This window comes from Exophiala spinifera, assembly GCF_000836115.1.
Source record: "Exophiala spinifera strain CBS 89968 unplaced genomic scaffold supercont1.3, whole genome shotgun sequence".
Lineage (NCBI taxonomy): Eukaryota > Fungi > Ascomycota > Eurotiomycetes > Chaetothyriales > Herpotrichiellaceae > Exophiala > Exophiala spinifera.
The window spans coordinates 3,128,385-3,156,325 of NW_015622515.1; the positions used below are offsets into that span (position 1 = coordinate 3,128,385).

General features: G+C 52.5%; 11 protein-coding genes across 11 annotated transcripts; 5 read left to right on the forward strand and 6 right to left on the reverse strand.

The window, feature by feature from the left end:
• Positions 1-565: 565 nt before the first annotated feature.
• PV08_04872 (uncharacterized protein) lies at positions 566-2,575 on the reverse strand (the record flags this gene model as incomplete). The annotated part of the gene is made up of 1 exon (XM_016379216.1): positions 566-2,575. One exon carries the CDS (start codon positions 2,573-2,575, stop codon positions 566-568), a length of 2,010 nt encoding a protein of 669 aa, XP_016237893.1.
• Positions 2,576-5,990: 3,415 nt separating this feature from the next.
• PV08_04873 (uncharacterized protein) lies at positions 5,991-8,252 on the forward strand (the record flags this gene model as incomplete). The annotated part of the gene is made up of 1 exon (XM_016379217.1): positions 5,991-8,252. The coding sequence occupies one exon, from the start codon at positions 5,991-5,993 to the stop codon at positions 8,250-8,252; it is 2,262 nt and encodes a 753-aa protein (XP_016237894.1).
• A 919-nt stretch (positions 8,253-9,171) lies between these two features.
• PV08_04874 (uncharacterized protein) lies at positions 9,172-10,111 on the forward strand (the record flags this gene model as incomplete). The annotated part of the gene is made up of 3 exons (XM_016379218.1): positions 9,172-9,275; positions 9,317-9,506; positions 9,680-10,111. The coding sequence occupies 3 exons, from the start codon at positions 9,172-9,174 to the stop codon at positions 10,109-10,111; spliced, it is 726 nt and encodes a 241-aa protein (XP_016237895.1).
• A 331-nt stretch (positions 10,112-10,442) lies between these two features.
• On the reverse strand, positions 10,443-11,821 carry PV08_04875 (uncharacterized protein; the record flags this gene model as incomplete). The annotated part of the gene is made up of 4 exons (XM_016379219.1): positions 10,443-10,742; positions 10,911-11,000; positions 11,090-11,120; positions 11,232-11,821. 4 exons carry the CDS (start codon positions 11,819-11,821, stop codon positions 10,443-10,445), a joined length of 1,011 nt encoding a protein of 336 aa, XP_016237896.1.
• Positions 11,822-12,481: 660 nt separating this feature from the next.
• On the forward strand, positions 12,482-13,168 carry PV08_04876 (uncharacterized protein; the record flags this gene model as incomplete). Its single annotated transcript, XM_016379220.1, has 2 exons — positions 12,482-12,517; positions 12,617-13,168. The coding sequence occupies 2 exons, from the start codon at positions 12,482-12,484 to the stop codon at positions 13,166-13,168; spliced, it is 588 nt and encodes a 195-aa protein (XP_016237897.1).
• Positions 13,169-13,273: 105 nt separating this feature from the next.
• Positions 13,274-15,919, reverse strand: PV08_04877 (uncharacterized protein; the record flags this gene model as incomplete). The annotated part of the gene is made up of 3 exons (XM_016379221.1): positions 13,274-15,674; positions 15,724-15,799; positions 15,868-15,919. 3 exons carry the CDS (start codon positions 15,917-15,919, stop codon positions 13,274-13,276), a joined length of 2,529 nt encoding a protein of 842 aa, XP_016237898.1.
• A 2,574-nt stretch (positions 15,920-18,493) lies between these two features.
• On the reverse strand, positions 18,494-18,760 carry PV08_04878 (uncharacterized protein; the record flags this gene model as incomplete). The annotated part of the gene is made up of 1 exon (XM_016379222.1): positions 18,494-18,760. One exon carries the CDS (start codon positions 18,758-18,760, stop codon positions 18,494-18,496), a length of 267 nt encoding a protein of 88 aa, XP_016237899.1.
• A 116-nt stretch (positions 18,761-18,876) lies between these two features.
• Positions 18,877-20,904, reverse strand: PV08_04879 (uncharacterized protein; the record flags this gene model as incomplete). Its single annotated transcript, XM_016379223.1, has 9 exons — positions 18,877-19,016; positions 19,231-19,278; positions 19,345-19,636; positions 19,705-19,886; positions 19,945-20,021; positions 20,066-20,293; positions 20,360-20,514; positions 20,580-20,767; positions 20,826-20,904. 9 exons carry the CDS (start codon positions 20,902-20,904, stop codon positions 18,877-18,879), a joined length of 1,389 nt encoding a protein of 462 aa, XP_016237900.1.
• Positions 20,905-22,872: 1,968 nt separating this feature from the next.
• Positions 22,873-23,738, forward strand: PV08_04880 (uncharacterized protein; the record flags this gene model as incomplete). Its single annotated transcript, XM_016379224.1, has 4 exons — positions 22,873-23,008; positions 23,084-23,225; positions 23,285-23,385; positions 23,452-23,738. The coding sequence occupies 4 exons, from the start codon at positions 22,873-22,875 to the stop codon at positions 23,736-23,738; spliced, it is 666 nt and encodes a 221-aa protein (XP_016237901.1).
• Positions 23,739-24,632: 894 nt separating this feature from the next.
• PV08_04881 (uncharacterized protein) lies at positions 24,633-25,757 on the forward strand (the record flags this gene model as incomplete). The annotated part of the gene is made up of 2 exons (XM_016379225.1): positions 24,633-25,055; positions 25,410-25,757. The coding sequence occupies 2 exons, from the start codon at positions 24,633-24,635 to the stop codon at positions 25,755-25,757; spliced, it is 771 nt and encodes a 256-aa protein (XP_016237902.1).
• A 275-nt stretch (positions 25,758-26,032) lies between these two features.
• PV08_04882 (uncharacterized protein) lies at positions 26,033-27,894 on the reverse strand (the record flags this gene model as incomplete). Its single annotated transcript, XM_016379226.1, has 3 exons — positions 26,033-27,241; positions 27,300-27,763; positions 27,807-27,894. 3 exons carry the CDS (start codon positions 27,892-27,894, stop codon positions 26,033-26,035), a joined length of 1,761 nt encoding a protein of 586 aa, XP_016237903.1.
• Positions 27,895-27,941: the final 47 nt, after the last annotated feature.

A 27,941-nucleotide genomic window follows, 5' to 3' on the forward strand; every position in this document is an offset into this window, starting at 1 on the left:
CGTGGTGTACAGGGGCGCGTGTGTGGCTGAGCAGTCAATCAGTGTGACGAGACAATCACCGTCTTGCAAAAACCCTGATATGAAAAGGAAGAAAATAAAGATAGATGGAGATGGTCGAGACCAAGTTCGATGTTTGTAGCTTGGAACCGCAACCCCGAACCTTGTGTTTTCGTTTCAGCAGCGTGGACAGCAGACGACGGCAGGGAAGAGGAGGAAAGTCGTCGTTGGCAGGCACAAAATATAGTTGGTCGATGATGTGAATTATGCAAGGTACACGAGTATGGACAAGTAGAAATTTGATGACTAGCGATCTCGATTAGCCACGTCAGCAGATGTGATCATCCAGTTGCATGAAGCTTGAAGCGGGTAAAGGTATGCAGGAGGTAAAAGCATTGACCGAGGATGAGTCGAGAGGAGCGCTCAGGCTCGACGTCATCTGTTTACCTAAAACCCTCCAAGCTCGGGCCAAGCTTTTAACTAACTTTATCCCTAACCTTATCCTTATGAGACCTAAAACAAAAATGAGACGATTGGACTCTGAATGTTCAACAAGCAAGAGCTGACTTCATACCAGGACAACCTCTTGAAAATAGAGGTCTCCATTTTCGGCCATTCCTGAGGCCTCACCATGCATGATCCCGTGGATATACGATTCTCCAATCAGCATGTACCGATTCGAGACCGACGAGGATTGTCCTTCAGTCTTCACCTCGTTGCTGTCGACATGTACCACTCTCCTTAAGACAAATGGCACATTAGCACCCTCAAAAACGCAACACACATCACCCGCCTCGACCGCCATATGACAAATCCCGTAATATCCTTTCGAGGTCAAGTAAAATCGCCTGTTATGAAGAGCTCGTCGCTGATTGGTAATGTACGTGACGACATCTCTGTTCATCTCGTTGCTGGTTTCTGAATCTACTGTATCCTGAGCATCTCCCGACAAGATCGCTTCCTTATAACGTTGATAGATGGATTGGTGAAGAGCCAAGTCTAACTCGGCGTCGTCATCGTCTGTGTTACGGCCTGCGACGACAGTGAGGCTGTAAGCAAGTTCGCGCTCTTCGCTGGTTTTACCGTATGGCGAAGTCCTGTCCTCGTGTCTCAATTTCTCGAGCTCTCCCCATATCAGCTGAAAAGGCCTGTTCTTGATTTGTCCCGGAGGTAACAGGTCTTCGCTCTGAAGGATGTCCGAGCACCAAACAATGTCATCGAGAAGCAATCCCGACAGCTCCAGAATTCCCAGAGATGGTGAAGCTGTTGCTTTGAATTCCTTCGATGAATCACCACCTGCTCTGTAGTACATGGTGGGATATCCGAACCAGTATACGCGCCAATTTTCATCCCAGCGAGGGATCCAAGAAGGCCGTTCACCCTTGAGTGACGGTGAATCAATGATGTGATCGACACATGAGAGCAGAGTCCAGGGGCAAGGATCGTTGAGCAAGATGTGTCTTGCAGCGTCGTGGTATACTTCGTCCACTGATTTATTGTAGTCGGCTGACAGTGCCCCCTTTTGATCGTGACCGCTGACGCTAGGATGAGCGAGAAATGCATAGACACGGTCTCGTGGATTGGTAGCCTTGTATTGCCGCCCGTCATTCAGAATGTCAATGAATCTTCGCAATGTAGCTGATTGATTCATGGATCTGGTCAAGGGAAGCTCATTCCTCCATGAGACGGGATTCTCGTATGTCCGCCATATGTCGTCGAACACGTCCCAGAACAAGCCATGCCTCACATTGCCAACAAGTCTTCCAATGTCAGCACGCAAAGCCATCATCAACATCAACTCTACAAGATAACTCCAGTTCATAGAAGCCTCGCCATAAATCAATAACGCAGATCCGGCAAGCCCCACCTCCTGAAGTACCCAAACACGCTCAAACCACTCCAAATAGACGAGACGGTGGACCGCGGCCCATATTTCCGGCCTTGGGTCGATGATTCCCGAGTTCTGAGTGACAGTAGGGATTTTCTCAATGCCACCATGTTTGGATGCAATGTCTGCAAGGATTTTCACTGTGTCCTGCACAACGGCGAAACATTCGCCTGCTTCATTTCTTGTATCCTCTCCTACCCAGATCAGCACTCTTTTGGCGCTTTCGTACAAGTTGCCCATCTGACGGACTTGATGAGATTTCTCATCTTTGTCACGTTGGTTGATACACGCAGCATCGACCCAGAGCAATCTCGGCTCCGTGCTATCGCGCAGACGGTGTAGAGCAGCTGCAAGGTTGGGTCCGATCGATAGCTGGCGCCCCTCGCATTCGATGTTTATGCCATCATGTTGCAGCCCCCACACATACGAAAGGGCCTCGAATGTTGATGCCACCTGTTCGAGTTTGCACTTTTCCAGACGGCATGATAGCGGGCCAGTGCCCGGATGTAAAACGAGAAGACGAATCCAGCCTTGTTCTGGCAATGGGTCATATACGTAGGTCAAGGCGGGGATGGAATTCGTAGTATGAGGCGAGGACGGCGATTCAAGTTCAGTAGTAGATACCGTGGGGAGATGTTTGACATTAGGCAACGACACACGGTCCTCGCCGGGAGCTGCATGATATTCCATGATCAAGTGTCTGTGAGCGAAAGGGACATGATAGTAGCATCACAAAGGGTTGCGAAGAGAAGGGATGATAAGAGGAAGAGCGAGGTCGCAGCTGCTGGACAGCCTCATACTTACACAGGCTGTAGGACCTCGCTTGTGCAAGGGGGAAAGGAGAGTCTCGCGACCGACCGAGATAACCAGGTTGAAGAGGCAGCGGAAGTGACTGATCCCTGGTCGGCATCATGCATATCAAGGGTTTGGGCGACAGCGAGACCAATGGAATCATCATAACAACGCCCGTTACTTGGCGTCCGGTCCAGGGGGTCGAAGCAATCTTAAGCTTTGTTCGCGTACCGTGCTTGGGCTGTGTCTTTTTCGTCGACGTTCGCCGGCTTTGCCAAAGCTCGGCGCGTAAGAGACTAGACTGTTCTGAAGATGATCAGAAATCGATTTCCGACTGGATATAGTATGGGACTTGAAATGGTCATCCTGAATCTCTTGTACCACACTCTCTACCTCTCAACTCAACCTTTCATTCTCCTGTGCAGTCCGACTCGCTTGCTACGTCTTTGCGGAGTCTCATATGTGTAATCTTACCGTAGCAGTCTGGCTTGATGGCGATTCTTCAAACCTACCGTTCAACATCCTCTACTATCCTCGCCGTACCCGAGCCATGTCGGCTCGGGCCCGTTTCACCACTTCTTCGAGCGAAGGAGACGAAGAAATTGATGTCCAGACCGTGGCATTACACCAACCGTGGCTAATGGTAGTTTGAATACATGGAGTACGAAAATGCTAGGAGAAAGATTGAAGCTGTTAAGCGGACTTAGGTGGATGGACCTAAGTACGCGGACGAGAACGACAGCACCTCTTTCCGCAAACGGCCAATCCTACTATTGCGCACAGCGTGACGACTCCACCAGCCACGAAAATCGAGACTTTGTACCCTATCTTTATAGCATCCCAGGCAGATCCCTGAGCCACCGTTTCAACGGGATCCTGCCACCAAGGAGGGTTATACGACTACGTGTATGTGGCTGGCTGTGGAGTAGAGTATTGGATACTACTCATGGAGTAGTAAGAGGTGAATAGGGTCGTCGGGTCATCATAGTAATCGGAGTACGAGTCTGGGTTGGAGTTGTTAGCGAGATGGACGAGATGGTCGGGGGAGAGAGCTAAAGCGTACACAGGCTGGTATCCTCAGGAAATGGCGAGGCCGTAGATTCGTCACCGTATCCATCATCTGCGTCAGAGATTGATGTTAACCATGACCTGATGAGAGAGAGAAGGGAGAGATGAACATGTGCTACTGTCAATGCCGGTAGAAAGCCAGGGCGGCCGCTGGCGGACGTGAAGCTGTGGTGTCTCTGTGGAAGTAGGGGTAGAAACTAACCGCCCAGCAGTGACACAAGCGCCATTGACTCCCTCGAGAAGGCTAATAAGCCATATCATCATCACCACCATGACCATCACGAGCGCCATATCTGGCCTGTAAGCCCGAGTATTGTTTCAGAAAGGAAGCAAGAAGTACACCGAATGATCAGGATGGGAAAGTTGCTCATCTCTTTGGGAGATAAATTCCCAGAAGGCCGGTGCAGTATTATCAGGTTGACGGAGAAGCAGGCAGCAGGCGAACTCTCCTACCTAGACATCGCCTTGCTACGTGTGAGGATGTCACCAGTCCTTCGTTCTCGAGAGCAATTGGTGGTGGTTTGGCGGGATCGATCCTGTTGGCGCGGGTTGGTAACCGGAGCAGGATAAGCACAGTCTTGGCCATGGGCGCCATTGGGCTTGTCCAGCTCTCAGCTGTACTCGTGTTCGCTGAGGGTTTTAGCATTTCATTTCGAGTACGAGGCTCGGCGGGGAGATGAGAGTTGTGAGCAGCAGCCTTATGCCGTTCGAGTCTGACATGATGGGCAATGCTTAGCAGCTTGGAGGAGACTTGACCAGATTTCGTCCAACCGGGCGGCCATTGATTTCGTGTCGGTGTCGATCGTGGATGGACTGCGAACTGCGTCCTCTCCTACCCTTGCAGATAGGGGGATCATTTGATATCGGCGCCGATACATATGCCTTGAGTTGCAGACGCAGTGTCAATTTTGGTTGCAGTGAAACAATTCCGTCCGCACCAGTGAGTCGTCGTTGGATTTAGAGCGCCGTTGGTTGGAAGTATTCTGCTCTGGAAGGTAGCTGTCTTTGACCGTAGAGGAGAAACAGCTCCCAAACCGAACTATTCAAGGACAGAACGGTGGACGAGGCACGGGCCGTCGCTCGATCGGCTCACGCGAGCGGGGGGTATCAATATTGATTGTATCAATAAGTAGGGCGGTCCGGAGGAGGAGTAGGGGGTAATAAGTTAATAACTGCCTAAGTTACTCCGTAGTTACCTTAGATTAGACATTCAGGCTCTTGGCGAGGTCCGGCCAATTATTGTGTTCCTAGACTGGCCGTGTAAGACTCATCACTTCGTCGCTGTACCTGTTTCCGATTCCTTGGTAGTTAATCTCGCCACTGTGCTGAACTTCGACGGCTGAGCCGAAGAGGACTAAGCAGTGAACCTCGATGACGGTACACTTCGATGTGAGTACACTTGTTCCCTTCCTACTGCACAGGCCTTTTCAATTGCGGCTTCACCTCTACATACACTCAAAATTATTTGAGCCCTCATCCTTCTAACACACACCTTATCCAGAACCAGGCTATAGAAAGTCAAGCGTTGCATCTGTCAAAGGCCAATGGCCACGAACCATATTCTGGTCACATGTGAGACATGAATTGTCGTGGGGGCCCAATGTTCAAGTCCAGGATTGCAAGCCTTGTGTCGAGCCGTACCAAGCTTCGCGTTTCCTTGCCACAGCCACCGTTCAAGGGTATCACTAACATGCGGCCAATCACCCAGCCCAGAAACTGGAAGATGCCTACCGCTGGCCTTGGACTCGACGATAGGTCCAATTCCAGCTGGGCGCATGATGTTCTCGTATTTCGCAGCCCCCATTCTCGGCTTGAGGGGTCCAGAACTCGTGTTTTGGCAAAGCTTTTAGGCAGAAAAGCCTTTTGACTCGTTGCTTGATTATACCATGGCCTCGACAGAGGCTGGACGACCAGTTCAGCTCCGATGAACATGTTCATGTAACTCAGGTTAGCATGCAGACTTGTCTGCCTACAACACGAGAGATAAATCCTTCAGGCCTTCCATGATGCATCCTAATTCGGAAACGTCCCGTTGCAAGGCCCAAGGTCCTTCTGTTATATCTCCCATCTCAGAAGCCTGAAACTGCTTTCCTCCTTCAGTCGAGCGACCCTGGACCCCCTTATATGGATGGATTGACGCGGAAATCTTTCCCCCATATTTCTGTGAGCAGGCGGTTCTCGAAAGGTACTGACTCTGATAGAACACTTCTACACCCACGCTATGGATTCGGAGCCGACGTCCAAGATGGCGGCCGTTGACCCATCTGAGCTGGGGCAGATGAACCAGCTGCATGTCGCGAATACCACTTCGACGACAAGACCTGAGGTCGCAGCCGGTAAGTCCAGCCACCGCAGCAGATACGCGCCGCTTCTCTCTCGATGGATGTTCGATCTTTTCTGTGCCTTGTGGATCGTGCCCATTGTATTTCTTCTTGTCCAGAACTACCGAAATTGGATTGTCGGCGCCGGTGTGGGCTGCCGCCTCTCCTGGTTCAAACACAAATGCTATATCGATCTATTGTCCATCGACGGATCGAATCCGGAATCGAAAGCAGCAAAGCTGGACCAGGTCGACCATGAAATCCTGGGGGCCCTGCAATTCGTGGCCAAAGCCCTTGAAGTCTGGTTCGGAATTGTCGCCACCAGTCTCATCTACGACTTGACAATGCTCCTGGGAAAGCATGACCATGGACTCCCGATTGCATATCTGCTGACGCACGTGGAATTCGGTGACATTTGCATGGTCGTCGACCACAACTTCTGGAAGTCGTCTTGTCTGTTGAGCCGCCAGGGAAGACGAGGGGTGTACTTGTTTGCAATCTCTGTTGCTCTCCTCTGCATTATCTGCAATCTCATGGGACCCGCCACCGCTGTTCTGGTCCTTCCCACCCTCGGATGGGCTGAGACCGTTGTCCCCAACCCGCAAAGGCTTGGGCAAGTGGCAAACTTGGAATCTCCCAAAAATCCAGCAATCGCTCCCGGCTGCGATGCTTCCGCCCTCGCCGCCGGCAATTTCACCTGTATGAGTTACTTCCTCCCCATCCTAGATGAGATGTCCCTGCACCAACAGTTTGGCCTCCAAGAACTCTATGACCAAGGTTATCTGATGGATTTCGGCGTGTTCAGAGAATCCGGCTTGTCATATACTTTCAACATGACGGCTCAAGCCAATCTGTTCCCTATTTGGTCGCCAAATCGTCAAGTCCTACGGGAAATGTCCAATGACTACGTTGAATTCCAGGCCACTCAAGGGGCCAACAGGACATTCGAGAAGTCAAAGTCTATAGCGGCAAAGTTCAACCGCACGCTGGATCGTACCCTCTACGGCGCCTACAGAAATGTGCTCGACGTCACTTTGGTGCGTCGGGGCCCTAGCCTCGGGATGACAGAAAGTTGCGCCAGGGGCAACGTGACCGAGATCATCGTCTCCGAGGCGAAATCAGTGCGCTGCTTCTATCGCAACTGGTCTCTTGATGGAGTCGACAACGGCTACGAGTGCATTCGTGTTGGCACCGGTTGGAGTGACCCAAACCTGGCGAATTCACAGTTCTCGATCGGAAACAAAGACAACGCGGCAACGGGTAACGTCACCGTTGACGTCTACATGGAAGCCGAGAGTATTTGGCTCAGAGAAAACATTCTGAAATGCGTCTCAAACAGCCCAGACGCTGCTACATCCTGTGACTGGGACAAGATGTTTTCCGGCACATCTCCCGACGTGGAAATCTACCTACAGAGTCAACAATGGATGACATACACCTTGCCACTTCCCGAAGGGGGAACCGCCGTCGCAGTATGCCACAGCTACACGTTCCTTGACACAATGCCGTACAACATCGACATATCCCCCACCACAAACGCTCTGGGCCTTGTCAATCTCCTCGCCCCCAGCGTAGTGGGTGATCCCATCCCTCTGCATCCAGATTGGCTGCTTGCAGCCTGGGCGGTCACTAGATCCGGGGTAGCGGATGGGGATCGAGCGGCCGCAACGAACCTGGTCACCACGTTGAAATGGGCTGCCAACAGTGAGCCCCCGGAGACGCTCGACGACGAAGATTTCCCCATTTACGTGCTCAACAGTTTACACCTGACCACGATCTTGCACGCCCTGACCCTGGTCGACTTTTCAACCTTGAACGCCACCGGCTCGACAGCAGCAGCCGACGACAGAGCGGCGCTGATCGTGTCTCGAAGGCTCCGCGTATGGGCGTACGGACATTCGTCGCACACCTTCCGCGTCGGGCTGGTGGTTGTGGTCTGCGGTGTGCTGTGCGTCTTCCTCCGCCTCGGCTTCGGATGCTTCGTCGCGTCGAGGCACCGGTGTACTCTGAATTTCCTCACGGCAGCGTTGAGATACGCACCAAGCGGGGGTGAGTTTAACGGTGCCGGCAAGAAGTCTGATATAACCCAGGTGTCCGTGAGGGTGGTGGATAAAGGCGGAGGGGTCGTAGATATTGTACGGCCTCATGGGAATGTAAGATATCGGCCTCTACGAGGGTTGGTGTAATTGATCCCCCGGCGCCAAAAAGGAGAATACGGACGTCTGCGGAGAGTCCAACCCTCCATCGAGACAGTGAGCGGATCTGAGCCTACGCACGAATGTGGGAAAACCTCATTCTTAAATTCCAGTTTGGGGCTCTCATTCAAACCGTGTGATTGACGGAACGTCGTAGCCGACATGTTTGCGCAGCTAATATACCTCCGCTTCCATCCTTTCTCAGAGCGCTGGTGGAATGTATCCCTGGCATCATCATAACAATAATCTTGACCAAGTGGAGGAGAGTTTTGAGTAGAACCCACTCAATGTTGTCCCTCAAGAAAGCGGAATCCGTGGAACAAATCGTAAAGCAGGCGTCCGCCCATCTCACATATCCCCTTTGTGGGCCCTCCGACTGACTTCCATGATGCACTATACCCATTCAGTCACAATTTCCTGATCTGGCAGGACTGTTTCTCCACCACGAACGGACTGTGGCCCAAGATCTCAAGCGTTCCCAGCCGGGGCGACGTGGAGACGGGACAACATTCGACCTTGAGTGTCGAACCCTACGACCGAAGTCGACAAAACCACTTAGGCGTCATCTTCGAATCCGACACGATTGGGGACACGGTCTGGCCAGTATGGAGAAGTTGCGCGTCAAGAAAACTTGCTCATTTCACGACCACACACCGCCCATGCGTGTGTTAGCGACCCGAGTGTCGGACGATGCTCAGAGAGTCTCCCAGCACTGGGAGATTGGCCATTTACCACACCGTTGCTGTCGGCAATGAGAAAGGAGTCGGGATCCTCAATGCATATAAAGAGACATCAGGACACTCTGCGTTTAACATCCTCGACACCAACCAACCTCAAGACACGCAAAAGAAAAACAAGAACCTCTACACCAGGAGACGAATCACTCTGATCAGGAATCACCTCCTTCATCATGTCCACGTCTTTCGATCTCTCGAAACCCAATCGGCCAATCCACGTCGGCGTCATCCTCGTAGACTCGTTGAGTTCCAACCCCTTCCTTCAACAAGCGTTCCGGTCAATATCAGGAGAGTGCTGACCCGTTCACCCTCCCACAGGATCACAGAGCTCCTCGATATCGCCGTCGTCGACCTCCTCTCCGGGTTGGACAAGTCCATCGCCGCCACGTTCCCGGACGCGCTCATGCCTCCACACGTCAAGGCGCATGCGCTGGATGTTGAAACGCACTGGGTGAATCAGTCGGGCAAGACGGCCAGGTTGTCTGGGAACATTTCTCTACAGCCCACGGTACGTCAAGTTACCTGCTCTTTTTTTTTCTTCTTTTCTTTAGTTCTTGCCTTGCCTTGCCCCCTGCCTTGCCCTTGACCCACATCGAGCCGCGCGGAACGTGGACCTTCCCCTTGTTCCCCAATGGCAGGCAGGCCACTGACGTCTGTCTGTCGACACTTTTGTCTTCACAGAACGACTTCACCAACTGTCCACCACTGGACATTGTGATCATGGGCGCCAACGAGTTGGGGTACAAGCCCAGCGAGGCCGAGCTCGAATTCGTCCGCAGGAGCTACGAGACGTGCTCGGCCTTCATCACCGTCTGCGGGGGCTTCGAGGTGCCGTTCGCCGCGGGCCTGTTCGACGGCAAGACGGTGACGTGCCCGCGGCCGTTCCTGCAGAACATGCGCCAGGCCGGGCCGCAGACCACGTGGGTCGAGGAGCGCTGGCACCGCGACGGCAAGTTGTGGACGAGCGGCGCCGTCCTCAACGGACTGGACCTGATCAGGGCTTTTGCCACCGAGTACTGGGGCGGCGAGGGCTCGTTGGTCGAGTTCTTCATCGGCCTGGGCCACTTTCCGAAGCGAGATCTCAATTACGCCGACGCCGAGTTTGCTTTGTAGATGGCTAATCTTCTTTCTTTTTTTTTTTTTTTTTGAAACCTGCCTCTCAACTACATCATGTACGCGGGAATGAACGGGTAGAAGGGACGCTGTAACTAGTCTCAGAACGACCCAAACCATAGTGTCAGTTAGCCCCCAGGGTGGATGGTGAAGGTGAGCGTGAGCGTGAGGGTGTGGGTGAGGGTGTGGGTGACCTGGCATTTTATTTTATTTCTGTACATAGATGATATCAAGAACAACCCTTGTGCAGAAATACTCGTCACGGAACTGGGGTCTCCCTGGTACTTTTTACGTTCAATTTTTATATTTATATGCCACCCGTGGAAATCCTTCATCGCCAATACGAAGGTCCCTTGTACGCAAAAATCTCCCACGCCTCGTCTAGAGCCTTGACTACCTCCTCGGGCAACGGACCCTTCTCCAGGTCGGCCAGATTGGTCTCGAGTTGGCTTTGGCTGCTCACGCCGATTATGATGCCGTCGTTGCCCTTGTCGCCAAGCTTGAGTATCGAGTGGTGCACGCACCATCGCAGCGCGGTCTCGACGAGGGTGAGGCCGGCCTTTTTCACCACGGGCTCGACGTGCGAGAGAGCATGGAATGTCGTGTCGTGGAAGTATCGGTCTCGGTACATCTGTGAAAGAGAAAGGGGGGGTGGTCACGTCAGTCCAAATCGTCTTGCACAGTCTGAGCCATCACCCATGGAGCCACGGCAAGACAGAAAACGTGAACTCTCAAGGGGATAAATGGAGCACGGGACTAGTTGGCAGCTTGGGTCAAAGTGACTCGGGTGGTACCGTACCTTGCCATTGTTCGCAACATTGGCGAATCGTCCTTCGGCCGGGACCTCTTCTTTCGACTTGTATTTGCCGCTGAACACGCCTCCTGCGAGCTGTTCCCGAGCCGTTAGCACACACACCCACAGTTTATGATTCCTCACTCTCCATCACTCTGTAACTTTTGCGATACGGGGTTGCTTACCGGGTTATACACGACCAGATCGATGCCGTATCTGTGTTTGCGCACAAAGGTAGTCAGTCATCATGCACATCATAGAATGGGGTGCCAACCCCCTCGCAGCAAGGGAAACGTGTCGCGGTGTCAAGCACAAGAGCAAACTCACTTCCGGCAACACGGGACCAGCTCCTTCTCGATATCCCTCGTGATGGCGTTGTACATGGCCTGGTAGATGGTGGGCTTGACCCATCCTCGCTCGTTCGCGATGTTCCAAACCTCGCTGACCTCCCAGGCGGCAAAGTTGCTCAGACCCAATTGGACGAACTTGCCCTCCTTGAACAGCTCGTTGCACGTCTCCAGCGTCTTCTCAAAGGGGACGCTCCGGTCCGGGGCGTGCAGGTAGAATATGTCGACGGTCTTGGTCCCCAGCTCTTGCAGGCTCTTCTCCAGACTGGCCCGCAGCTTCTCGGGCGAGTGGTCCCCGGGACTGGCGGGGTAGCATTTGGTCGCGAGGGTGAGGCCCCGGTCCTGCCACTTGGCCTGCGCCGTGAAGCCCTCTTGCTGGCCGCCGATGTACGTGCGCGCCGTGTCGATCTCGTTGTACCCCCGCTGCTGGAGGTAGTCGAGACACTTGTTGTACTCGTCCAGGTCGGTTATGCGGGCCCCCTTGGGCTCGGTGCCCGGCGGCCCGAAGGTCATCAACCCTAGAATCACCCGGGGCTTGTTGCTCGACATCGTGGACGGTATGAGGGGCATCTTGCGGGCGGCGGAGGAAGAGGAGATCGGAGAGATGTGTTGTTGCAGGGATGCGAGTCGGGAGGAGGAGGCAGACGAGGCGCGGAATGACAGTGTAGATAACGATTTGAGGGTTTTGTGCATCAACTGTACGAGTGTGACTGATTGACGACGAGGTTCGCCTTGCAGCCGCTGTCGCAACTTTGTTATTGTCGCGAGCACGACATTCTTATACACTACTTAGCACTTTACCCCACCGGCGTCAACCCCGATCAACCCCAATATCTACGACGTCAACTCGCCTGCGACGCTACGACTAATAACAAGTTACCACCCTGTGAACGGCTCACGGACATATGCCTTAGCTACGGACGGCATTCTCTCTCCTCCTGCTCATCAAGCAGTCCTTAGGCTGGTGTTGTGCTACAAGTCGTACGAAGCCTAGCGTGCCCTGGCTTGACGCCAAATTTGTATTCCGAAATGTTGATACGCATTTTGGAACACCACTTGGGTTGGTGCATCTCAAACTAAAATGAAACCTGATGCCTACACACACTCGATCCACTTCCTGACGCCTGAGCTAGCTGCTTCGCTCGAACTTTCCCCTCTGACAAATCTAGGCTGCTTATAATGACATCCTAGCAAGGGCAAGGAAGATCCCCTTCCTTCATCACGACCAGAATGCGCAAGTGCGATTTGTGGTCGGCTATAAATATAGTAAGTCTGGACTCTGGAGTGAGGCTGATCGATTTATTTTGCGTAAGGGGCAGAGCAAGTATCATACGGCAAGAGCTATCATGGAGCTCCCCAAATCAGATTGACAGTCGGCGGCTGAAGTCAAAGACCATCAAATCAGCTTCCCAAGTAAATGACGCTGTCAAGGTTCGAGGCCGTGGCTGCGTAATCTCGTTTTCACGGAGTCCACTGGCAAGGTTGAAAGCGTTGCTCGAGACACACCGCATTGCCTCCTTCATGACTGTGAACGATGTGCTGAAGGCACTGCTCTGGCACAGTATGGTGACAGCTAGAGTCCCATCGCTCCAACGAGATCCTCCCATTACAAGTGCTAAGCTACCCACCCCCATCAATATCCGCATCAAACTGCAAAAACCACTTCCAGATTCAAATTTTCGCGCAGCGATTGACTTTGCTTTGGTCTACATGCCACTGAGTCATCTGAAAGATATGCGTTCTCCTTCTCTTGGTCAAACAGCACTGGAAATACGCCGAGCGATCAACAATATTGACGAACAGTACATCCATCAAGCCGTCGCCCTGGCTAGAACTACAATCGACTTTCGAGATCAGGCAAGCAACATGGATCGCGCTAATGGAGCTGATGTCTATGTCACAGGCTGGCAAAGCTGAAATGCTATGAGGCTTCTTTTGGGCTAGGACTGGGATGACCACATTGGATGCGTTGACTTGGGAGTCACTACTCGAAGCCCGCTGTCAAGCAGCAGCAATAACAACTCAAACACCTTGGCTCTCTCCTGCCGGAGTCACCATGACAGTCTGAGCACCACCATCCACCGGCGAGACAACCTTTTCACGGTTTGGCGGACTCTGCGTCGCATCCGAAGACCCGCCACCCACAATCTCGCAGAAGGGATCTTTCTCCGGTTTCTTGATATGGCCGAAACTCAGGAGCAGGGATCCATCTCCTTTGACCCAGTCTCTGGACGATTGCTCTTTTTTATCCGGCGTTGGGACGAGTATGCCTGTCGCAAGTCGGCCGGTGCTGGTCTGATTGTACAAGTTCTTCAGGGTTTGTAGGAGGTGCCGTGTCGAAACGAGGATCGCCAGGGCCCAGATAAGCGCGGGTAGGAGCAATGAGAGGACCATCAATGCCGGGATTGCGTAGCGGATATCGTACCTTAGGGCTCGCCTGTATGCTGTTACTCTTGCCGAAGGGTAGCCTTGCACTGTGTCGTCCACGGCGAGACTCGCGGGCCACTGGACGTATTTTGTGGAGATAGAGGTCTTCGTCCCGACAAGGCCTGCCGCGAACCCATCCGTCATGATCAAATTGGGTATTTGCGCGGCATCGTCTTGATTGTGGGAGAGACTTTGGAAACGTTCTAGCATGGTGTAGTCGTTCTTGCCGGAATAGTCGGGCCCTCCGAGAGCGTCCGCGAAGCCGTAGAGATTCGCTAGGCGACGAGGGAAGCTTGATACGGCGGCCAGTGCGTCAAAGCCGTCTGTATCGCCGAAACTGAGGCTAGGGGTAGGAGTGGCAGTGAGCCAGAATTTTTCAGCTCGCAAGGTGTAAAAACCTTCCTTAAAGCCATAATTTTCGTAACTGTCGTCGACAATGCCCCAGAGTGGGTCGAAGCGCATGGCCTTGTCGTAGCTGTGCTCTCCAGCCCATAATGGCTTTGACTTTTCGTTAGGATAGACCTTGTCCGCGATGTCCACGACCTCGAGGTTCTCGAATCTAGCTCCGGTCCCATTGTATAGAAACGTGACAGTTTTGACACTGGCTCGTATTGCCGATGCGCAGACGTACAGATTCTTTTGGTATTCTTCGATACCGGTGTATACTGATATGGTGAGATTTTCTGTTCTTTTCTGGAGTGGTGCACCGAGCACGAAACCGCATGAGACAAGTGGGTAGGTGATATTGTTGGCGCGGTAGTCGAGGTCCACATAGTCTATTTCGTAGTAACCTTTACAGATCTCCGTAATGGCTGAGTAATTGAGGGCCAGAAGCTTCTTCCATCCATCAGGATAGTAGTTGACGAAAGGTGTGGTTGAGTTGTAGGCGTATACTTCAGGAATCTCAGGTGGCGCGCCACCGATGCCCGTCAACTGTCCAATCATGCTTTGATCAAAATTGAGTGCACTGTACATAGGGGCCGATGCTGGTCCGGGATCCTTCATGACCATCTTACCTAAGATGTCTTTGGTGGGGTCGAGTGGCAAGGTCAGATTGAGGCTGGAAGCAACGAACACGTTGTGCATGCGTGCGGCTTTGTGAGCTCGACCAAATAGATCAAGTGTCTGGTTGTCATTCCAAGGGGGTGACTCCAAGGCGCTCACGTTGAGTCCAACGAAAGCGCCGCGGTCGACAATATAAAAGGTGGTATTAGTGTCCCATTCCTCTTCGGCTTTCTCTGACCGGAGCGCAATAGATAGGTTGCTGTCGGCACATTTGGTGACTGGCTCGGCCCACGTAATATCTTCTTTCCAAGTGCCCCCATGGGACAAGCCTACGGGAATGGTGTGGTTTCTGAACCCGACCCCGGGATTTTTCCTCATATCGACAATGAGGCCTTCGACAAGGACGACTCTGTCTTGCGCTATCAAGGTCCCAGTAAAGCGGCTGTTGCCTTGCACGAATGGCCGACCTTTGTTGATCATTCCGATCTTGTTAAATTTCCAACGACGGAATTGGATATCGAACAGGCCCGAGATGGTATTCCCTTGATCAGAGGTTGCGCTAGTAAACATCGTGGTGAAGTTCGCGGGAATGGTGGTATTGATAGTGGAATTCTCGTCAGTTTCCACGCTAGAATAGACTCCGGGTTCTGTTTCATTCACGTAAACGCTTTGGTATTGGCCAGGGCAATTGATGTGCCTGCCAAATTCACAGTATCGAGTGAATTCGGCATACGGTCGAGCCATGGTGACCGAGCCAAATGGGCCCGGATCGCGAATATATTGGAACTCGATCAACTCAGATTCGCCCAACACGATTTCATCGTGGAGCCCAAGGGGCGTGACAACACCAGCCACGACCAACAACGCGGCTCCAGCTGTCGAGGCCCAACTCGGGACTCTTGTTTTCCAGGTAGTCTGGAGACTATTGACAGCGTCGGCTCGAATAAGATGCGGCCAGATTGTAGTAGAGATTGCGCGGTTCACAACGGACCTGATTATGTCAGTTCATTCATTTTGCACTGAATTGAGACTTTGTATACCAGGTCACAGCACTATTCTCGGTACCAACATATCTGACCAGAATTATTACCAATGCAGCTGGAAGGCCATACTGGACTGACAGAGGCGTCAGTAACGATCCCGACATAATCCCATACTTGTGTAGAAGGTCGGATCAGGCATACCAATCATCACTGCAGCCGCGATGAGGCCCGAGGCCTGGGCAATACTCAACATTTTGGCGGTTCAAGTCTTCGCGAGTCTTTCATTCACTTGCGCAATGTGCAGTCTGTTCATCTCTGTCTGTCCACAAAAGATGGATCATGCATTCGGTAAGCCTCTGAGCTCACAAGATGGAGTGAAACATGTCGGATTCCTTGCTTTATTGACAGCTGATGTCGAAGACACTTGCATCCTGCCATTCTGATACAGCCACTGATTTGACAGGGCGCAGTCGCCGCCTGCAATTCTAGGTAACGTACCCAAATGTCGAGCAAGCCCTGGGATAAACGCCTTCGAAGGTAGATTGTTGCACGAACAAAGGGGCAAAAAGCCCTGTTGATGCCCGTTGATCCACGAACCCAGGTACAATTCGCTTGGCCCTGCGGGTTTCGTGCACTCATCCAATAGAGAGTATAACAATCTTGCTTTAGCTCGCTTTGCAATCTGCCTGTCACACGCGGGACACTCTTCGGCAAACGCCTCTCGCCTGCTTCCCGCCAAACTAGCGAGAGGCTTGCATAACCGGTCAGCCAACAAGGCGTATTCGTGTCAGGCATGTATCGAACAGGCACAGGTGGAAATTGTGCTTCCCCGAGGACTTGGCAAAGATTGTCGTCGTGCAAAAGCGGTGTTCACCTTCAACTTGGGGGTGACTATCATCGACCACGCGGCAACCGCGAATTGAACTGCCCCAGCTGACAGTAACGAGCAGCTGGCAATAGCAACTGACACTTTGTGAAAATGACTACAAGTCTGGCTTACCCTGATTGCCGCACTGAGCTAGACGGACCCTGCCAATTGGCGACAAGTTCAGAAAATGCCTGCTCGAGAGAATATGGAGGAGATTCGAGCATCTTCCAAAGAAGATATTGCATGTGTACAAATGGCTACTTGACTCAGTCCTCATTGTAAGACAGCCTCCATCTTTCTAAAGTCCTGACGATTCTGATATCAAAACGCAGGTGCTGGAATGACTGCTATCACTACAGCGCAACCTCCACCGACTTTGCTTCGATTAGCCGCGAGTCCAGATTCGTGGATATTGAATGTGAGAGCTACTCGCTCGCAATTGAGAGTGAATCGGCCTTCTATGCCAGTATAAGTTCGAAGAGTGAGAGTATCCTGAACGAAACTTTGACGAGCTCTGCCACCAGTTTCGCAGGGCAGACGAGCGCTTCATCGCAAGCTACAACGTCATCTATTGACGCGACACAGGGAGCGACTGCGAGCTCCATTGCACCAGAAACGACGAGCTGGGCCGAGAGGCCTAGCTCGACAGAGCAACCTCAGCAAGGCAGTGGAATTTCGCACCGCAGAATCGTCAAATACAATGCTATGTTGTCAACCACGGTTTTCCTTGCATTGTCTCTGGTTTTCTCTGGCCCTTAGGTCTTCGTACTCACGGCCTCAAGCAGGCTCTGTCCTCTGCACAAAGGAAGGATGGCTGAGGCCTGAAGGTGTTAGACCTCTAGCGACAGAGAACGTACTGTCAGTTGAGGGCTCCCTCAACCTACAGAGAAGTTTTCACATTTGGTGGCAGCTCATCTCAACGTCCAATGCCATTTCGGCGAAGTGCCAGCAGAGGCGGTTCCCATGCCACGCATACCTATGGACTTCTGTTTGTGGACCGTGGGCCATCGTCAAAGGTGTCTCCAAGCGTCTGCCACCCGCTGATGACGTCGCCTCAGGGCCTATACCTGAGTCCGCCGTAGCCCATGTCTGCGAACATAACGGCCACCCAACCCGGATGATTTTACAGTACTTGGCTTTCAGGTCGATTATACCAACCACCAAGTTAGCACCATCAAGCACGTAGACGCCAAGGAGGAAACTTTAGACAGATCCATTAAGGTGCTCGGAATGTGGCCGGCATCAATCTTATGGAAGAGGAGCAGCACGAGGCTTGTTCCAGAACATTACGCCGCAGACACGAGTGCCAGTACTCTTCTAGGTGGTTCCGAGAACAATTATGGTACCTGCTTCCACTTCTATGTCAATCTGTATCGCGACCCAGAATCAATCATAATATTCACCTCCTGCACCAGCATCGTCAGTCGTTCCTGCTGGGTGTTGTCTTGATACTGTTCCACAGCGACGGGCAAATATGGACCAGTTGCTGAGCAGTGATCTCGGTGGGTATGTCAAATTACCTCCCCGCCTCCCACAGAGCCATAATTGATAACGGCGTATAATACAAAGTGGTTCGACACGAAATGTTCAAGCTACTGCACCCACAGGCCTCGATGCGGGACGTTCAGAAGTCATATCGCGTCGAAGTCCAGACTCGTCACTTCGTATACTTTTCTCCAGTCTGAGCTCCATATAGTCAAGACTCAAGCGGGGTGAGACTTAGCAGGAGTTTCTTGGATTGTATCGGCTTTTATGAATATGTAGGCTTTCGCCACGCAAGCAATGGTCGAGCTGCTCCGAGCTCTCTGCACCATCACCTTCCGTGTAACGATTCTAGCTCCTACCTAGAGTAAGGAGACGCATCAAGGTCCTTTTGCTGAAATCAACACAAGGTTAATATTTGTTTGAAGGCATCACCACTATCCGCTGAAAGTGGATGCTCTACAAATCCTCCGTTCTTCAGGCCACTTCTTTTTCTTTCTCTCGCTCAGCCTCACCCACAATTCCCTGCATTCTTCTGTGAATGGATGTGGTCAGCTTGCTCTCCAGTGCAGCCCCATCGAGCAGTATCGCGGTGATTATAGAGATTATGCCAAAGGCGATCGCCACGTAGAACATGACCTGGAACGACTTGTGGAAAGCAGTACGCATACCGGCTACGACGGCCTCGATGACAGTGGGTGTCACCCCTGGAATCTTGGCGGCATCGGCAACATCGTTCGCCATAAGTGTCTCCAATAGTTGCTCAGTGTTGTGCAACACTCAGTTCTAGGCGATGTCTGGGGGCTAAATGTGATGCATTGACGAGTCTGACCTCCAGGACTAGGAGGTCGCTGTTCTATCTATTTATATGGTAAAGGAGCGAAAATTTCTTCATCCTGCTGGAGGAGGTTCTCTTCCGGGCATCGGCGGCGACCGAGGACGTCGTCGTCGGAGGCCGACGCCCTTGCGTTGGCGAGGTCCTGTTCCTCCATCCTGAGGACTATGAAATGGCAGGAATGAGTGAATTCATGGTGTTGCAAGGTTTGTAAGGAACGTGAGGGCGTCGGCGTTCCGCCGGAGGCGCTAAGGCGCTAGGCGTGAGTATTTGACTTGTAAAGACGGTGACTGACATCGCCCGCAACTCAGCCTAGTCCAACACTCAGCTTCCTGCTCACTTAGGCCGTTCTTGATTGCCGCTGTAATGGGATACTTACCCATGTTGCTGTGTATCTTGTTGTTGAGTATGCTGACGAAGATGGCAGCTAGACTTGCATCAGCATTCCGTACCAACGAGAGATGTCAAGGTCAGGGCAGAGGTGAAGACATACAGGCACAGGCGGAGAAGAAGACACGGCTGCTATACAACGCCCCTATGGCAATACCGAAGTCCTTTGGATCAACCATCAGAGGCGCACCCGACACCGTGGCAACCTCCATATGATAGCCTGCCAACGCACTAAAGAGGGCGGCGGCCGAGACAGACACAGACGCAGCATTTGCACCGCAAAAGGTGGTGAATAGAACGCAGGAGGCGATAACCTGCCATCGGATGTGTCCGAACAATTTGATGGTGAGGCCGGCTGTGCACTGGCCTGCCAACACTCCCGCAGTCATCGAGCTCTGTCGGCGAGTCAATCAATATACTCAAGAAGGGGACAAAGGGACAGGAAGGGAGCAAGCCCACATACGGCGTACCAGCCGGATTTGTTCTCCGGTTGCCGATAAAGGAGCACGGTTTCCTCAGGATAGGTAATGCTCAGAGCGTAGAACAACATGGCTCCCATAGCAGAGCAGAACAAGATACAGACAAAATTGCGACTTTTGAACAATTTGAGCGGGAAGACTGGCACGGCCGGATCTGCGTAGTATTCTGGTATGAAGCCGTCAGCATGTGTTTTCGCATGAACAGGAACAGACGTTCCGCATACCCCACAGGACAAAGGTAATGAACGTAACACCACCGACAGTCAACGTTGCTATTACCTTGGCCGAATGCCATGCTAGTCTCATTAGCCTAGATCGACGATTGCACCCCAGGAGGACCCTTACGATATCTCTGGCCAAGAAACTCCCATGAGGAATAGAACACCGCCAGCACAGAAGAGCAACAGCCCTACGTAGTCAAAAGACTTGATGAAGTGCATTTTCGAGTGTCTCGTGTGCAGTTGGTTGAACTTTGGCGGATGGTAGCAGAACAAGAACAAGACCTGTGCTGTGGCTGTGACAGCGGCCAGTAGGTAATAGACCGCCCTCCATCCTGCTGCACTGCGACATAAACTCGAGGCTAAACGCGGTCAGTCAACCTTTTGCAATACTAATGGGGTCTCGGTGAACAGTGACCACAAGGACTCACCAATGCCGGGGGAGATTGCTGAGATGGGTGCGAAGACGAGGACCGTAAAGCTGTTATAGAGAAAGCGGTGTTTATTTTGCAACAGCTCTCCACCCACGACCGAGCATTGGATCTGGACGGCGGAGCCGACGCCGATGAGGATGTTCTGCTTCCAGTGTCAGCCACGATCGCTCCAGCACCGTTGACGAATCGGGAAACTGAAAGCCATACTGCGCCAATCAGGGAGTTCATGTCGGGAGCTCGACTGGCGGTAATGTAGCCCGCCAGTCCGACCATGCCATCTCCGATCTGGAACCAGCGGCGGCCAAATAGATCAGACAAACGGCCAAGCACAGTGATGGCCACGGCTTGGACGACATTCTGAGCAATAATGACCCAGATTGAATCGAGTGGATCTCCTGATTCGTCTCGATTAGAGAGGAGTGATGCGAAGAGAGATATCTAGCGTAGACCCACCAAGATCGGCCTTGATGTAAGAAAGTGCGAACGAGGGCATCACAAAAGCCCAGAATCCGACTGGGAAGCTAAGTACCATTGCCTAGTTGACATCGTTAGCTCAATGCTCGTCGACCCGAGGTTAGAGAAGCGGACCAGCAAAGAGCCAACAAAGCGCCAGTGGTAGAAGTAGTTGTCAGGGAGCACAGCTGGAGATTCATCGCCGATCGCTTCGTCAGCAATCGAATCTGTTTCCCAAGTCTCGCTGTCGTCTCCTCCCGCTCCATCCCGCGAACCAGGGGCAGCTTCGAGGTGGCCCTCTGGTGCTGGTTGGATTGCATCCTCTCGTTGCTAAAAACTGGGTGCGTCCTCTTTCATTTTTGCGATAAAAGAAGTTGCTTGTCTTTGGACCCTGGCCAACTAGTAAGACAATCACTCCCTTGACTGGTACAGACGACGCTTTTCAGAGCAAAGCTGGACAGGAAGCGTATAGGGATCTGTGATATTTATGTCCTGGGAGGCCGGGGCACCATTCTGTGGGGACCCCGGATTCCGGCCCAATACCCTGGTTATGCGGGCCGATTAGAGGCTAGAGCAGATCTAAGAGTGCAGCCCGCCCGGCAATGATGAATAATTTGTCCAAAAGTTCAGGGCCACCATATGTGGGATCCTCGTATTCTGGTCCAACATCCTACGCCTGCGGGGGGACCAGAGGCTGTAAGCCTAGTAAGTCTTGCAAACAGCCTCTGGGAGTTCTTCTCACCACGCTACACTTGACGGCCGAGTATTTCAGGCTTTTAAAGGCTTCATGAAGTTGGCAGCCCCCGGCGGAGGGGTTACGGAAAATCACATCACGTAGATTTCAACTCGTCAGAGATATTCAGTACGTATTCAGTATTCCGTGTACATCGACAGCAACATGCTACTTACTTTGATGTTCTACCATGGTTTCTAGATCGTCTTCGAGGCCAGCCCGCCCTAGGTTCGCGCTTCTGCCGTGGCTGACCACTCCAGGATAGAGAGTGTCAAGACAGGTTGCTTCAGATGGTGTATGGCTGCTCTTTGAAAGCCAGGGATTCAACGACAGGAACTTCACTGCGTTTGCGGGCCTGTCGGGACATCCAAGTCAAGGTAGGGATGTTGTCGGCCCGCGATCGTCAGACTTTGTAGCGACCGACAGATTTGATGTCATGTTGTGCCGGACGTCAGAGTTCACCATGGGGAGCCCTCTAACTCAGGCTCCGGCTTTTTGTGGAGGAGGGGCACTTCTTTTACTTTGACTAGTAGGCGGCAAAGTTTTCTCTACACAACAGCATTCGATCAACACTAACTAAGCTCTATCAAGACTCCGACCACCTTGGCCGCCTGCTTTTCCATAGCCTCGTCCCAGGGAGTGGAGGCCCGACAGGCTCGTTCGGCCCGGAATGTTGTGTTTTATAAGATTTGATAAGCTCCATGTTCGGGAAGGCTGAGCAGACGACTCTTGATCGGTCGGCCTGTATTCATCAACAAAAGGTCTGTTCTGAGTGTAGACAGAATTCTGGCCATGGCGTCGTCACTTTTATGCATACTTGTATTAGCACCGGCAGACCCCCTGTGACCCAGATGTGATTGCCAGCGCGGCAGCATTCATGTAGTTGTATCCGGCGCCATACCTCGTCCCGCCATCCAGAGTAGCGAGGGAGTGTGAAAAGAGAATTGCAAGATAAGTATCGTTAATCTTCGTAGGCTTACACCGTCGCCCAAATTCAACCAACTTTGCGACGTCACCCTATCGTGTGGTAACGACCGAGACCGTGATACTGCAACCAAAACACCCAGTACCTAAAGTCTGCATAAGTTGGGAATAATGAGCCTCGGACTCAAAGGGTAAAAGTCCGCCACGCCGAGCTGGGGCGGCTGGGTTTTGGGCCATGCACGACTAACTTTTGTGTCTTTCAGAGTGGCTTTCATCACTGGAGCCGGTGGTGCAATTGGACGAGCATGTGTAACACAATTCGTTCGCGATGGATGCAGACGCATTCTGGCCACGGACATCAACAAGCAAGGCCTCGTTGAAACTCGCAAAATGGCCGAAGCGATCGATCCCGAAGATAAAGTGTTCACTGAGCCGGCCGATGTCAGTGACGAAAAGGAAGTCGACCGTTTGATTAAATTGACAGTCAAAGAATTCGGTCGCGTCGACTATGGAGTCAACTTTGCTGGTATGAAGGCACATCAAGACACCGTCTGTGGCCGATGGAGTCACACCGCTTACTCTAACCCTTGGTATTCTGTAGGTGTCGGCGGCAAACAGGGCCCGATCGATGGTCTGACTCTTGATGACTACCAATTTATCGAGCGCATTAATGCAAAGGCTGTTTGGCTCTGCGAACGTGCACAGGTTTCACAGATGCTCACTCAATCACCCCTTCCATCACAGTCAGTGTCGTCGTATTGCTGAAAGAGGTCAACCAGACTTATTGACATACCATGTCTAGCGACGGACGTCCGGGAGCGAAAGGATCCATCATCAACGCCTCGTCGCTCTGCGGCGTGGTCGGCTTTCCCGGCTCGACCATCTACTGTATGTCTAAACACGGTATGTTCAGCCTTTTCCGTAGCCCGCAGAAGCAAAGCTTGCATTGATTGACAAATCTTCCCACAGCGGTAATGGGCCTCGTTAGAGCGGATGCTGTGACCTGGGCCGCCCAGGGAATACGCATCAACGGCGTCTGTCCTGGGTACTTTCTTCTTCGCACTCTCCAGCCAGCCCACGCTGTGAATGCCATAGATTCTTCACTAACCAAAGTCATTGGGGTCAGTTTTATCGACACCGCGTTACTCCCGAGCGATGACCGACCTGGCCTGGTCCGATTCGTCGAGTCAACGACACCGATTGGGCGTTTCGGTAGCCCTGAGGAGGTGGCAGACGTGGTCGCTTTCTTAGGTTAGTTCTCCTCCAGAAAAACTTGGGGTTGTCCACTGAAAGAATCCAGCGTCAAGTCGAGCTAGTTATATCACTGGTGCCGCTATCTCGGTATGCTATCTACCCCCCAGGATATCTCGCAAGAACACACTTCATCTAACGATGGCGGCGTAGATTGATGGTGGCCACAGTGCACAGTAGTTAGCAGACCAACCGCCATGATTTGGTTGGAGGTTAGGATTGAACAGTTTGTAGCTGGATCCACTCACCCACATCAGAGGGCTACGAGGCCAAGGCCTACTGATACCTGGTAGACAGAAAGGTGGTAAATGGTGAAAATGAGAAGATTGGAATCGCGATTAGGAGCGTAAACAATCCCGGTAGATGGGTAACCTTCCTCTGTCCGTTTTACCTGTTGCCGCCCCACGCATTCTGGCTAATTGCCCCTTTGAGTATCTTGCCGAAAACACCAAAACATGGTTTGTTGGAGCGTCTGAATCATCGATGTCCGCAAGCTTACACTATCAGGCCGCCCAACTTGGCATTACTCCGTAACGAATCCCTCACAGGAGCTACTGGTGAAAGAGCCTGTGCTATCAATGACCCCTCGCAGGCTGCAGGAAGTTGTTCGGACGAGTTGGATTTGATCTGCTCGTCCAATTTGAGATGCATTTGTCCGCACGAGGCGTATATTTGATTGCATACTACCGAGAGCCGAGTTCAGACCCGCCGTCCGTGAAATACAATTACTCGCTGGTACTTCGTTCACTTCAAATATATCTGTGTTCCCGTCCATGTTGTCTACTTATTGATCGTCTTCAGCTTCCAAACTTCAGCAAGCACTTCAGCCTCTTGTAAACAGACCACCCACAATCAACCAGTTCTACTCATCCACGCCATCGACCCCGACCCTTACCATCATGTCTTCCAAACCAGCCATCCTTCTGGTCACGGGCTCCTTCTCCTTTGCGGGGATGTACTACCCGTTACAGGACGCCATCAAGGCCCAGGGCTACGAGTGCTTCGTCAACAATCTCCCCTCGGCCACGCGCAACCCTCCCGAGGAACCGGCGACGCTGGAAGACGACGCCGTGTTCATCAGAGGCATCGCCGAAAAGATCGCCGACCAAGGAGGCAAGGACATCGTCGTGGTCGCCCACTCCTACGGCGGCGTCGTGGCCACCGAGGCCGCGAAAGGCGTCCTCAAGGCCGACCGTCAAGCCGCGGGCAAACAGGGCGGGATCGTCAAGATCGTCTATCTGACCGCCATTGTTCTCCCGGTTGGCGCATCGAACTTTAAGGACCAAGGTGATCCTCCTGCTGCATTGGTCGAAGTTGGAGAGGTGAGTGGCTAGTCACCAGACAGAGAACCCCCGTTCCTCCCCGGTTTAAAAGCTTGCAAGAATGGCATGAAAGCAAGAATGCAAGAATGCAAGCGTGCAAGCGTGCGCATGCATGACCTCCTCCTCCTCCTCCTCCTCCTCCTCCTACACTACTACCACCATCATGTTTTCCTTTTTTCTTCCCTTGTACGTCACCGATACCATCACTTCATGGCATGCCATGTCCATGGGGACCCGGGAGTGAACTTTCTGTTTTCTTTCAAGAACTTTGGGTGTTTCCTGGAAAGAAGACCCCAAAATCGAAGAGCTTTAAAAAAAGGCCAAATGCTAAAAAAGAAGTTGAATAACTTATAGGACGGCTTTATGAAAATCACCGGCCTCGAAATCTGCGCCGGAGCAACCTTCAACGACTGGGACTTTGAAAAGGCGCTCGTCATGACCAAGTCCATGTCCAAGCACTCCTTCCCCAGCTTCAAGAGCCCGCTGACCTACGCTGCGTACGAGCATGTTCCCACCGCGTACGTCTTCTGCGAAAAGGACATGATCCTCCCACCCGAGAAGCAGCGCCAGTTCATCGACCAGATCAAGGCGGGCACGGGGAAGGAGGTCGAGATCCACACGCTCGACACGGGCCATTGCGCCCCCGTCACTGCTGTCGAAGAGACGGCCAAGGTCATCGTCGACATTGCCGGTTCGGCATAGACGGCTGGACGGAGCGTACCAAGACGACGGTGTTGTTGTTGGTGGTGGTGGTGGTGGTGGCGGCGGCGGGCGGTAAGGAAAGGGGAATCTCACCTACGCTACATATGATGTGACCTAGAGAACAAACAAAGACGATGATCAAGTAATGAAACTATCAGTGAATTTGTGTTTCACGGACCATATGGACCTAAGCTAGTCTGTTCTCAAATGATTGTCGTCGTTCAACCATGGTCTCAACGTCAAACTGTCTTCGTTCGATGGCAGTGGCGTCCCGCTCACTTCACCACCGACCAGTCAATGTCCTTGCTCTCAAGACCCGCAGTGCCCAATCTTCCAGCGAAGAGAAGCTCTGCAGCATATCCCGTCATGACCGTCTCTGGTGAAGCAGGTAGAGATTCAGATACGTCGCCATCACCAGTCGCAGCGTCAAGCTCACTCTCGTTAACCAATCTCGTGCAGATCGAGTCAATCACCCTGACGGCCCACTCTGCCGACTTATAAACGCTCTGAAGATGGATGAGCAGCATCTTCGTCTGGTCGAAGTACCCGCGTCCACGGTTGCGGGTCGTAGTATCACCGGACCGAACATCACCGACGTGTTCCCTGGCAGCAGTGAACAGTGCCGTCACCCCTACCGGGGGGAGAAATCGGAGTAAGTGGCCTTCCTGAAGAGGAGTAGCAATGTCAGTGATTCTCCGTGCCGCTTCGTTCGTGACAGCCCCAGAAAATTCTTGGAGAAACCTGGCCGCAGAGTTTTCCGGGAGTCGGAGAGTGGCGTGTGGGCGGTGAACGAGTATTAGCGCAGTGTTGTACAGCATCTCGACTATGGCCGAGTGCACGCCGACCACGCGTCCGTTACGGCGGTGGTCCCGGCCGACATTGCTCCCTTCGGTGGTGGACAGTTCTGCATACCATTTGCGCAACTCTTGATCTAGAGCCATGCAATCTGGGGCGATCTCGGTCGAGGTCTGGGGAACGAGGACTGTTTTGGTAGTGAACGTGAGGGTGTCCGAGTAGACGACAGGCGTGTAGAGCGTATTCAGGATGTGGTCAATTATGCTGTAGATTTTCGTATTCATGATGCTTAATTTTCGTAAGATCCTCGCATCCGTTTCGCGATCTCTCATATAGTACCGGTCAAGTGCATCGTTGAGATCCGTGTCGTTGAGATCGCCTAGCTCCAGCGTATGAGCGGTGGACTTTCCAGGATGGATACATGCGACTCGACGTTCACTCATAGATACAAATTTGTCGACGATCAGACAGCATGACCATAGTCTGCGACGGAGCTTCCGATGCGCAACCGGAAACACCTCCGGTTCAGGGGACCCGTCGAGTCCGGTATCTGTGCCGAAGGAGCACGCGGCTGTCAGTAGGTGATGTCTCCCCTTCGTGTGCCCTGGATCATGGTGATAGTACGTCATGAGGAGCAGCGCCTGAGTCAATGTGGTGGGATCGGATTCAATGTCGGCATTGTACAATAGCTGGGGTTCTGTCATTGACAAACACCTAAAATAGGCTTTGGAGGCGGTCAGCGCATACCTGGGATCTATCAAATAATGATGTGCAAGCTTGATTGCGATTTTGATATCCGGCTCTGCTCAGGCACCCTTCATTGACGAATGTAGCGCCGGCAAACATGACAGCTTGGAACAACAGGAGGCTAATCTTCTCATTCTCCCCGTCGCTATCGACGGCTCGGATGAATGGCCTCATATCCAGCAGAGGCATGAACGGATGTATGTAACAGACATATGCCCCGATGAGCTCGTCTATCACTTCTGCCGTGGGGATCGACAAGGCCCCTCTAACGCGCAGGAACTGAAGGGCCTCTAGGTCGAGACCTGACGGTAGTGCAGTGATGTAGCCCGGGATGCCTAATCGTGGGACTTCTTCGACATCTGGGGTAGCCTCTGGGTTGAGGAGAGAATCCAAGAAGAGAGTTTGCTCTGGATCCGAGACGGGTAGTGGATCGGGGAAGCTCTGGGGCTTTCTCACACTGGTTTCTGTCTCGTTAGATCTACCTAAATTTATCAGAGAGGCCTTTACCAGATGAAAGTAAACGCGACGAAGCAGCGATACCGCTGTCTCTTGCCTCTGAATTTGATGCATTGTCCACAGAACCGTTCCACTCCATTGGTAGCAGGCCGTCGTCATTCGGCAGGTCAACTTCGAAAGTATGGA